A 12,751-nucleotide genomic window follows, 5' to 3' on the forward strand; every position below is an offset into this window, starting at 1 on the left:
AAAATATTTATTCAACAAATATTTATTGAACACTTTTCACATATATGGCACTGATCTAGTTGTTAAAATTACAGTTATAAACACTTTGAAAAAAGTCTGTTTTTTTTTTTTTTTGAGATTACATTCTAGGTGGGGAAAGACAGAAGAGCAGAGACAGACAATGACAAGTAAATGAATTAAAGAGTAAGATCTCACATAGTAGGAATTTCTATTGTGGAAAATTTTAAAAAAGACAAAAAAAGCCTGTGATGTTCTAGCTAGGAGAGTGAAAACATTTCAAGAGGATAAAGTCACTAACATTTGTGAATTCTGCATGAGATCAAAAGTTAGAAGGCCTAAAAACAAAGAAAAGAGTGTATTAATGATTTTATCAGGAATTCTAGAAAAACTTCCTTTGCTTCTTCTGGTAATTTAATACTTTTTCCTCTGCCAAACTCATTACATCTTATCCAGATGGAGACTGTCCTGATCAAGCAGCAACAGGGCTGGATTATTCACCTGGATCTGATCAAATTACCATATCACCCTGATTGAGAAATGAATTTGGAGATGGATTCCATTCAAAAGTTTGACAATCAGACTTCTGTATACTGCTTTCCTGACCAAGCTTTGGGAAAGACTTTCTCCCAGGGTTATTCTGCCAGAAGGATATGAACCCAGGAATGCTGGCAGTAATTTTCCCCACTGTAGTGGGTTGAATATTATATGCCCCAAATTCATACTGTAGTGGGTTGAATGCGACCTCATTTGGAAACAGGGTCTCTGAAGAGATAATTAGTTGGGAATCTTGAGGTGAAATATTCCTGAAATAATCCCCAAGTCCAATGACTGATGTTTTTAGAAGAAGAGAAGAGGACACACATAGGTACATAGGAAAGAAGGCCATGTGAAGAGGGAAACTGAAAGCGCAGCATTTATGAGCCAAGGAATGCCAGGGATAGCTGCAAGCCATCAGCAGACAGGCAGAGGTAAGGAATTCTTCTTCTCTAGAGCCTTTGGAGAACACTTGGCCCTGATGACACCTTGATTTGGGCCTTCTGGCCACCAGAACTACGAAAGAATAAATTTCCATTCTTTAAAGCTACCCAGCTTGTGCACTTGGTTATGGCAGCCCTAGAAAACTAATACATCTCCCATGACTAGAGAAGCAGAAGTAATAACAACAAGAAGGAAAAACAGAGCCTGGAAAAGAAGCTATAAAAAAACTTGAATAATATTTCTGTGCCTCTGGGTCCAGAAGTGTCTACATCACTTCCACACTTGAGTTGGCCAACAGATTTCCCTTGTTCATAAAGATAATTGAAATCAATTTTTTTTTTTGGTCTCTTGTATCTGAGGAAAGCTGAAACAGTACAAAATCTTCCGTTAAAAATTTTTACAGAGAAAATTTACCTTCACAAACTGGAACTTTTCCAGTCCAGGTGTTATCAGATCTACATACTCTGTGTTCTGTTCCACCTGCTAAGAAGAAGCCAGGCTGGCAGGTATAAATTAATGTATACCCGTGGGATGGAAGGTCCATTCCTACTACATTTGCATGAGCAGGAGTTTCTGGCTGTTTACAGCTATGGGCTATATTAAGAAAAGAGAAAAATGGTCATTTTCTACAGGCATGTTAAGAAAATTTTGAGACCAGAGTCACAATACATTTTATAAGTATGTTAAGGCCTTAATATAAATATACCTTTGGTTATTCTAATGAATCAAGGAAAGCACATCAATGTAAATATACATATTGATATAATAGATTAGCATTTCCTTAATACTCATCTGTGCAATGCTAGTGGACATTAATAAATAAATTGAGAGAGGAAAAAAAAACTTATTTTGGATAATTAAGCTAATGAATGTCTATTACATTACCATTTTGGAAAGTCACAGTATATATTAGCATTTTAAAGGATCTAGTAAGTCCTGCAGATAACTTTTAAAATTGATCAAACTCATATTTTCTACACCAGCTTAGGAATTATTAATTTATAATTTTTTCTTTGTCATATTAATTTTAAATTTAAAAATATGTTTTCTAAAGTTAAATCTAATCACAGCTCAATATGTTGCTCTGATACTAATATTTCCTAATAGAAAGTACAAATTAATAGCTTCTTACATATGGAATTTTCCAGCCATATTTTGGGTCCATATGCTAGCAATAGCTTTCATTCATTTAATTTTTTGTCTTCTCTTCTCCATGTTTCCTCCCATTCATAAATCTCTACCTTGATTTCACTATACCTTTATTTATGACACTACCTGACCCTGCCCCCTGGTTTATCTGTTTTGTGTCTTCCGATGACCATTCTTTTCTCATTCAGAATATATGCTACAAGGAATTGTCCCCCTAAACAAGACAACAATTTTGATCATCTGTTCATAGATACGGATCCTTAAAGGGAATCTCTGAAAAAAGTGTTCTGTGGACAAATGTGTTTGGAAAAAATTTTTCCATGTGTTTCTTAATAGAGATTTACAAAGTTACAAATAGTAGCTAATATTTTTTAATAGTATGTGATAAACATTTTATTATATGGTTTAAATTTAATATAATTCAGTTAATGAAGTTTAATTCTCGTGGGGGAAATATTGCTAGAATAAACACAAGTAGTCTGTGCTAGATTCTTAACCCCTATTATGCACATAGGAGAAATTCTGAGATGCTTTGCAGTAGCAGAAGCTGTTTAACTTTATTTATAAATCATCATATCCCAAACGTAGGTCATCAAAGAGTCTTTGTTTACTATGAAATACCTAGTTACATCCCACACAGCTGTTCGAAAGTACACATACACTCCAAGGAATTCTCTTTTCAGGAATTTTGCCCTATTTAAATACAAGCCAGCAAGGCGTGTGATACGACTTCTCAGAGAGTGGAGTGTTCCGCCACTTTTCAGTAAGCTGTGGGTCCACAGGGGCCCCCGTGATTACTTGGATGGTTCTGAACAGGAATAGAATAAATTCACAGGGCTTACTTGGACTTCAGCAAATCCTAAAAGCTAGATACTAATTGATTTCTAATTGTAAGTCAGAAAATACTGTTTAGTGATCTTTGTTCTTATTTAATGTGTTCAGCAAGTGCTTTCAACTTAGGGTCAGTGCACATTTAAAAGCTCCAGGAAATTCCAAGTAGTATTCAAATTTTTGGCCAGGCTTTCATGCATATTGTCTTTCATGGATGTTTCTAGCTTTACTCAGGTTCTCAGAGAAGTGGTAAAAGATTGAGTCACTACTATGTTGGAGCCTCCTATATCTCAAAGTACTTCAGACACACAGGTGCAGATCTATGAATCTAAAAAATAATCATCATTTAAAACTACCAAGTGACCAAACTGAGCACAATCATAAGAGCTTTTGAAAAATAACAAAATCATGCCTCAGGCCTGACTTTTTGAAAAATAATGCTTCCCAATGGGCATGGGGTTATGATATAGTAATAACATCATATACATGAATTATATTTTAAAATAACCTAAAAAAGTGACACATCTTGTATATGGGTATAAATTTATTTTTACACTTGGAAGAAAAAATGCATATAAATTCTTATCCTTGATAAGTATAATTTCTTAGCTACAATACTTACGAATGCATTCAGGCTGAATTCCACTCCATGTGAGGTCAGGAAGGCAAGTTCGTGTTGTAGACCCTTGGAGAAGGTGTCCTTTTTTGCAATGGAACTGTACAATACTTCCTACCTATAGCAAATTACAGAAAAATAAATGTCTCAATGCAACTTCAAATAAGGCAACAAAGAAAACAAGAACATGGATGTGAAAATGCTCTCTAAAGAGATTCTACATGGTAGAGGTTGGAAGGAAAAGAAACTAAAATCTGATTTAAAGTAAAATTTGGGAAAAAAGACTAAAGAAAAAGTTAGATCTCTTTGTATACATATTATCATCAAATTTGTGAGTAATCAGTGTGTACATAAGGGCCAAATTTCCTGCCATGGTAATTTGAAGAAAATACATTAAGCCACCAAAAGGCCAGTGAGCTACATATGAATATGAAATAGACAGACAAAGAGTTAGATAAAGATAGGTAAACGAAGATGGATAAAAACAGATATGGAAATAAAGACAACTAACAATATAAGAGGCAAATGAATATGGAAGAGAGTAAAATGCAGTATGAGACTGGACACTAAAGTGTTTATGGAAGGTTGTAGTGATAATGGAGAAATACAATGGAAGACATGCAGTTACCACTAAGCTTTTAAGGGATCTGGAATTTAGATAGCTGTATAGAATAATGGTTCTCAAAGTGAAGTTCCTAGACCAGTAACCTCAGCCGTACCTAGGAACTTGTTAGAAATGCCAATTCTGGAACCTTAGCCCAGGCTTACTGAATCAGAACTCTCAAGGTAGGGACTAGCAATCTTGTGTTTTAACAAGCACTCCAGTGATTTTAATGAACACTAAGTTTGAAAATAACTGATAAAAAGATAAGAACATTATGATAAAATGTATAGTGGTTAAAACATACATCATACAATTTGGGAAAAAAGAGTACATTTGATTGGTTAGTGTGGGCTGGGAAGTTGGAGGTAAAGTAGGAAGCAGTGAGATATATAGTAAAAAGAAAACAGATCCCAGAAGCTTTAACTTTTAATATGATCTTACTTGAGTAGGGATATCTCCTCTTTGAGACTTAGTTTTTTGTATATAAATAAAGATGATAATATTGTCTTGAGATTTGTTAAGGATTAAATAAAATAGGATAAATAATTCACTCCATCTGGGGATAGAATATAAGTTTTAAATAAATTCTAGCTATAATTATTAGGTCAGAGACATAAATAATAATCAGTCTCTGAAGACTCAAATAGCAAGCTATGACATGTTAATTTTTTAATAAAAATATAAAGTTGCTAAAGCCATCAGAGCAACTAAAATTTGTGTAGAAAATAGTATCTTTGAGAAATTAAACTAGCCATTGTATGGAGAATCCACTAAACAAAAAGAATGATGGACAGTAATTCTAATCATGAGACTTGCATTGCCAGTTTAGGTTTGAGTGGATAGAAGCTTGACTAAGTTGTTGGCAGTGGACCTGGGAAGGAAGTCATTTACTCAAAACATATTAGAAGGAAAAATCATGAGGAGTTATTAAAAGACTAGAGGTGGAGGAGAAGATAAGACATATTTTGTGTCTGCCACTACCCCAGCATTCTGAGTCTGAGAATGTTCAATTGCTGTCTTAGGACTTCTCATATACACTGTGTTTCCTTCCTATTCCCATCTGCCAAAGCAGCATGAGGCTAAGCTTAATGTGACATAATTTGATTCAAAATTCCATTTGGACCTTGAGACTAGCAAAATCCCACCATCTCTCATTTTCTAATTATTATCCAGAACTATGCTATACCAGAAACATTCAGTTCCAGTAGTCATTCAATTCCTTCCGGTTATCTCATTATCTCCTCTATGACAGCCTCACCTTTACATCCAGGAGATCTCTTATCCTTTTAATGCCCCATTTGTCCAGAGTTACTACATTGCTCAACTCCTGGGAGCACTTATCATGCTGTATTCAATATAAACAAAGTCCTTCAAATTGTGTTCCAGGGCATGCATTCACATTCTCCCTGAAGTTGTACAATATGGTGCTACAGATTTTTACTTTCTTAAATAGTCTACATTACTGATAAGGTAGACTTTAGACTTTGCAATTCTGTCCTTTGGTCGAACCGGCCCTACAAAACCGATCACCTCTATCAATCCAGCAATCTGACTTTAGACTAGATCTCAGTTAATGGCCACCATTCACCCATAAATCTCCTTTCATTTAATCAACTATCAAATAGTGACAATTCTACCTCCTAAATTGTTCTCAAGCTGTTCCCTTATCTCTTTTCCCACATACACATCTTATTTTAGTCCTCAACATTGTTTCTACAGGCTTTGGCTCTCAAATTCTAGCAGATATCTTAATCACCAGTAGGACTTGTCAAAACACAGATAGCTAAGCCCCCTTAGGAATTTCTGACTAGGTAGGTCTGGGGGAATCCCCCAAAATAAGGATTTCCACTAAGTTCCCAAGAAATATTGCTGCTGCTGGTCAGGGACCACACTTTGAGAACTATTGTCATAGACAACTGCAATAATCATCTAACTTGTCTCCAGTTCTCCAGTCTTGACCCCGCTGAATTTATTTTCCATGCTAAAGTCAGAGTGACCTATTCAATATGAATGTTTGACTTAATCATTATCCTTCTTAAAATCTTTACTGGCTTGTCACCCATAGGATAGTTACTTCGTGTTAGCTTGGCAGATAAAAGCCTCCACAGTGTGATTACTAATCATCTCTCTAGCATCATCATTGACCACTTACTCTTACTCAACTTGTGCTCACATAATATTGAATTTTTGTAGTTCCCTTAATACATGCACATTTTCATGCTATTCTTCCCTCATGGAATGCCTTTCTCAACTATTTTTTCCTAGACCTTACACTAAAAGATTTAGCTCAGTCAAAACTTCTAGAAAGCTTTCCCTGCAGCAAACACATTAGGAAAACTGTCTCTTTTATGTGCTCCCTTAGCATCTTTCAATATTATCAATGTTATCGACCTATCCTATAAAATAATCTATTCCATCTGACCCACATACCTAAATGGTAGATCCTCTAGGCCAGGGAATGTATGCTATTCACCATAACAGACCGGGAGCTTAGAAAAGTGTCTTGGGAATGTTGGATCCACTGAAGGAATGGGGATTAATAACTTAATATCAAATTATTTGATTACTTTAAAAGATTTAACATATTTATCAGTTTCTTAAAGTGCAGTTATAGCCCTTCCAGAGTTTAATTAACATGAAGTTAAATTATTTGTTCTCTGAAGAGTACCTTTGGGTTATTTCATCGACTTTATATTAGTAAGGTATAAGAGACATGATGGATTACATAGATTTTTTTTTTAATTCTAAGACATTTTCTTCATTCTTGTAATCTTTTCTGAAGTCACAATAAATAACACTTCACTTAACCAGATACTATAGAACTAAAATGTATTTAAAGTTTTTCTATATATTGTTAACACACTTAATAACAAAATTTTTTAACAAATTCACATTTACACCAAATACTTAATATAGCTACACTTATACAAATTTGGTAACTGATTTTTATTCAGAATTTGTTATACTCAAATCAATCACCAAAATATCCTCTAAATATTAGTGCATTAAGTAATAATTTTGTCAGTGACAAATTTATTTAATAGTATATTTTACATATCTCTCCATTCTTTTCCAACTTGCCATGGTAAATTACCTTCTGACTATAAGTAATTTCTAATATAAATAATGTAATTTGAATATTTATAGAAAATAAGTAACATCATAAATAATAAAGTTGAAAAAAATGGAAGTATATCATATATGCTTAAGATGAGGTGCAAGGAGTTTTGACTGGACTGAACATCAATTTTGGCTCTGACCTTCATGAATAAAAAAAAATGAATTAAAATGTTTTATGAGTTTGTATTAAAAAAAGATTTTAATTTTAAATATTGATTTTTACTTTTTTTGTTTTAAAGTTCATGTTAGTATAGTCACCATTTAAAGGCAATAAAACACTATGTAATGTGTCTGCCTCATTCAATGTACTTCTGTACTGATTTCAGTTACAAACTTTAAGTTTATAATATACTCAAAGGTAGCCTAAATTATGAATTTAACTCCCCAGACAGAATACCTAGGTCATTCCTCTAAAGTCAGGTAGTGAAGAGGCTGTTTGGTTTCTTCAGTGTTGGCTACCTATCTGGGTAATACAATTGCTAATAAAACATTCAATATTAGAGTGAACTACGGGTGCCAAGATGGCTACTGTTGTACCCAGGCGTCCTGTATCTATAAAACTGGACGGCCCAGACTTGCTTTTGGAAATAGAAGCCAGAGGACAGAAGGTGCTAACAGATAGTCAGGTACAGTTGATCATGTTATCTTTAGTCAATTATTTCTGTCTTCCTACCCCTCAATCATGGATGCTTTTGTAGTTTCTTTTTCACCTTGTTTTTTTCACCATGGTTATTTTGGTAGGGTTAAATATCTTAGTGTAAAATATCTTGGAATTAAATACCTAACAGTCAGATTAAAAACATTTCATATTTATAATAACTTTATGTAACAAGCTCTAAATCAATATAATGTGTCTTCCAAAGCCCAGAGCTCAGTTTAAAGAGTCATACAGCAGTAAGTGAAATATGCGTGTTTGGCATTTACTCCATAATTAATCTAGATGTTGTATCAATCATTTTTACAACTACTCTCTTTACTATTAATATGTTTTTAGCCAAAAACTATTCCATTTTGTAATATTTTAGATAAAAAGAGAAATTATGTTGAGTACTTTTTTCAACACTAGAGTTTTTGTCATCTCTATCAACAGGTGCTGTATTTTTATATGTTAATAATTATATCGATGTCCAAGAATCTATTCTATAAATCTTTACAGAAAAGGAGAGTGAACAAATAAACACATTAAAGAGAAAATTAAGAAAAGCAGCGTGCCTCTGCAATTTATAGCTTTCCTTCTTCTCTTGTCCTTCCCAGAAGTGGGCTTCTATAGCTATAATTTTACTTAACTCACCACTGGCCACTTGACCAAACCAGAGGTAGATACAAATGTTGGAACATTTTGATTCTCTCTCTGGAAATTTGAAACTGAGATTGAGACAATCACTTGCTGTATGTCACTGAGATGTAAATAGAAACAATGCACCATTGGCCCTGGCCGTATGGCCAGTCTGCAGAGAGAGAAAATGAAGTAGATAAACACAGAGTAGTAGAAAAGACTGACTACTGTTGTTCAGTTCCTAGATTCTAGGCTTGATTAGTTTTACCTATATCCCTTCTCTTGTGGCCTGGGCCATACCTGCACACGACTTGAAATGCCTTTAGGTTTAAGTTAGCTCAAAATAGTTTCCCTTACTTGTAGTAAGAGGTTTGCTCAACCAGTAGAGATGAATTTTCTAGTTATATAAGACCCCATGTATTTGGAATCCACCAACAAACAGATATTAATTAGAATTATATAACTTTTTCATTCTGTTGGCTCTATATAGATTCAGTAAGTATAATTTATATATGAATATATATAGTACATATACATACATATACACATAACTGCCATATACACATAAGAAAGTTGATGTCCCTAGGTTAATATACTCAATAGATTATTTGTAATTTTAATAGAGTTAACATAATTATATTAGATTTTACCACATCTGAAATCTAGTTTATTCACATTTATCTAGATAGAACATAATGATCTAATATATGTTTATTAGTTGAATAATATGAATTCAGGGTCAGGTTAACTTTGTGATAATACTATTCAATTATTATAATAGAATCTATAAAATGCAAAGTCAATGATTTTATTCATTTCAGTGGATGACTATTCTAAAGTCAATCTTACTCATTTCCATTTCCATTATCTCAAAGGATATTTACTAGATAGGACTCAGAATCTTCAGAAATCATCTGATTTACTATATGGCTACTATCATCAGTACTCTGCATTCTATAAGAACACTGTCACTGACTTGCTCTGTGATCAAAGCCAAGTCATGTTCTGTTTCAGTTTCTTGGTCTGTATGATGAGGGCTAATGCTGTTTAGCTAACTGTCCATTTTTAAAGATTTAGATCAATTGATGAAAACTTTATGAAGACATGAATCTAAAGCATTTCTGAAAACACCAATATAATAGAGACATAGACTCTTTTTTTTTACACTTCTGTATTACCTAGACAGGCCTGAGGCAAACAGGAAGAATTGGAAACACTATCAAATCAATGTTCACACTATGCCTGAACTGTAGATAAATGGAAACTATTTTTAGTAACAAAAATATGGCACCTTTGATGAGCACTTCCTTTAGAAATGGGTGTTCTTCAGGTTGACACTGCATTTCACACAAAATAGCACCATTTAAAAACCCTGCAACACAAGGCAACTGGGTAAAGTGTAAATTGGCTATTTCCTTTTGGAATCAGTGTGCACTTTGGCTTCCCTTAGGCCCCTGTAATGAAAAGCTTGCTGAATCTCTACATAAGATCTAAATTGGAATAAGAGAGAAAAGAAGTCAGCTAGACATGACTGGACATGCTAAAGAATTCTCATATAACAATCCAACTATGTGTTGTGGAATTATAGGTTATGGTTAAATTATTTTTTCAGAAATTACATCAATAACAATATTTAACAATTATTTTAGTAATATATACCTATTATAAGACAAAAATCAGCAGACTCATAGACATAGAATACAAACTTGTGGATGCCAGGGGGACGGCAGGTGGGAAGGGACAGACTAGGATTTCAAAATGTAGAATAGATAAACAAGATTATACTGTGTAGCACAGGGAAATATGTACAGGATCTTGTGGTGGCTCACAGCGAAAGAGAATGTGACAATGAATGTATGTATGTTCACGTATAACTGAAAAATTGTGCTCTACACTGGAATTTGACACAACATTGTAAAATGACTATAACTCAATAAAAAAATGTTAAAAAAAAGACAAAAATCTTTCAGTTTTATTGCCTTATTGAATAACTACATTTATATATTTTCGGTGACTGTCTCAAAAGTCTCTCCTTTATCCTCTTTCATCTACACTTTTCCTCACTGTTTCCACATTTTCCTGCAGAGTTTACTCATTTACTCCCTTGCTTAATTCTTCTCTTACACACTAGCTGCTGCTTATAGAGCTTCCTATGCTCACTGCTATCTCCAATTTTTTAATTGTTTTATCCTCATGGTCAGTTTGGCCCCTATATCTTGAAACATATTTTTCCTTCTCTTAATTTCCTTTTATTTCCACTTTTTTGTTGCCTGTTACCTTTTTTAATGAATGAATGCAGTATAAGCATGAACTTTTTTGTTTGCATTAGTAGGATTTGTGCACATGAACCAAAGAAGCCTTTTGATCTAGTTTTATATTAAATGGAAATATTTATTTAAAGTACCTATTTGATAAAATAACTCAGAAAAGAGAAATACAAATACCATATGATCTCACTTATACAGGGAATCTAAAACAAAGCAAAACAAAATAAAAACCTCCAAACTCATATCAAAAATGATCGGATCTGTGGTTACTGCGTGGGGTTGAGGGGCAGGATTGGAGAAAGGTAGTCAAATGTACAAACTTCTAGTTATAAGACTAATAAGTACTAGGGATGTAATATACAGTAATGATGACTACAGTTAACATTGCTGTGTTGTATGTAGGAAAGGTGTTAAAAAATAGGTCCTAATAATTCTTTTCACACAAAAACTTATTTTACTTTTTCTTTTTACTGTATCTATATGAGATAATGGATGCTAATTAAAATTATTGCAGTAATCATTTCACAATATATGTAAGTCAAACCATAGTGTTATATACTTTAAACTTATACAGGATGTATGTCAATTGTATCTCAGTAAAGCTGGAAAAAATACTCACTTGAAATCCGAATGTATTGTTCTGAGATCCATGACGAGGCACTCCTGGGTTTTCACATGAAGTACGGGTGGGTTCTAAAATAAAGTTTTAAAATGTAATATCCCTTTAAAATTTACAATTTTATTTAAATGTATATTTCTCTCATATAAAATAATTTTTAAAGATCTGGGGTTTAGTAAAAGGGCCCTGGGTAATAATAAAGAGTATGACCTAATAGCATCTTTCCATGGGCAGAAGTCTGCTAATCTTAAAGCAAGAAATTACTGCAGTTTATATGAATTATGCAATTCTTGAATTTTGAACCCTTTTAATATAAAGGTACTTGACATCCAACTAACTCTGTGAATAAAAAGTTAAGGAAAAATGAAGGATGTGAAAGAGGAACACATGCATAAAACATTTGCTCAAGGACTTTGCCGAATTATAATCTCAAGTAGGGTAATATTCCCTTCAAGAAGTAAATTTTTTTTCCCAGAAGTAGGACTCAGTTATTAGCATTTTTCACTGACACCTGTAACAGATTCAGGCATAAAAATAGTAGGCTACTGGTCTCATAGTTGGCTAGCTTATATGACAGGTTAGTTGGTTAGTTACTCGATATGGAATTTAATTTTAGGAGAAAAGGGAACCCTCATACAGTGTTGGTGGGAATGTAAATTGGTGCAGTCACTGTGGAAAACAGTATGAAAGTGTCTCACAAAACTAAAAACAGAACTGTCATATGACCCAGTAATTCCACTCCTGGGTATACATCTAAAAACAAAAACAAAAACAAAAACAAAAAACACTAATTTGAAATGATACATGCACCCCAATGTTCATAACAGCATTTATAGTTGCCAAGATATGGATGCAACTTATATGTCCATCAATAGATGATTGAATAGAGAAGATGTGGTATATATACAATGGAAAACTACTCAGCCACAAAAAAGAATAAAATTTTGCCATTTGCAGCAACATGGATGGACTTGGAGAGTATTATGCTAAGTGAAGTAATTCAGACAGAGAAAGACAAATACTGTATGACATCACTTATATGTGAAATCTAAAAAATACAACAAACCCAGTGAATATAACAAGAAAGAAGAAAATGAACAGATATAGAGAACAAACTAGTGGTTACCAGTAGAGAGAGGGAAGGAAGGAGGGACAAATAGGCTTAGGGATTAAGTACAAGTTATTTTTTATATATTAAATAGGCTACAAGAATATATTGTACAACATAGAGAAAATAGCTAATATTTTATAGTAACTATAGATGGAGGATAATCTTTAAAAATTGTGAATC

At 33.4% G+C, this 12,751-nt stretch overlaps 1 protein-coding gene across 3 annotated transcripts in view; it reads right to left on the bottom strand.

The window, feature by feature from the left end:
• The window catches only part of CSMD3 (CUB and Sushi multiple domains 3), a 1,011,591-nt gene that overhangs the window by 19,413 nt on the left and 979,427 nt on the right, over positions 1 to 12,751 (bottom strand). For all 3 annotated transcript variants that reach the window (XM_074352931.1, XM_074352929.1, XM_074352930.1), the window contains 3 exons: positions 11,461 to 11,534; positions 3,581 to 3,692; positions 1,393 to 1,572 (listed from right to left, as the gene is read on the bottom strand). In XM_074352931.1, the coding sequence (XP_074209032.1) occupies positions 1,393 to 1,572; positions 3,581 to 3,692; positions 11,461 to 11,534 (366 nt within the window). The remainder of the gene's footprint in view (positions 1 to 1,392; positions 1,573 to 3,580; positions 3,693 to 11,460; positions 11,535 to 12,751) is intronic.

The sequence above is a fragment of the Camelus bactrianus genome, chromosome 25 (genome assembly GCF_048773025.1).
Source record: "Camelus bactrianus isolate YW-2024 breed Bactrian camel chromosome 25, ASM4877302v1, whole genome shotgun sequence".
NCBI lineage: Eukaryota > Metazoa > Chordata > Mammalia > Artiodactyla > Camelidae > Camelus > Camelus bactrianus.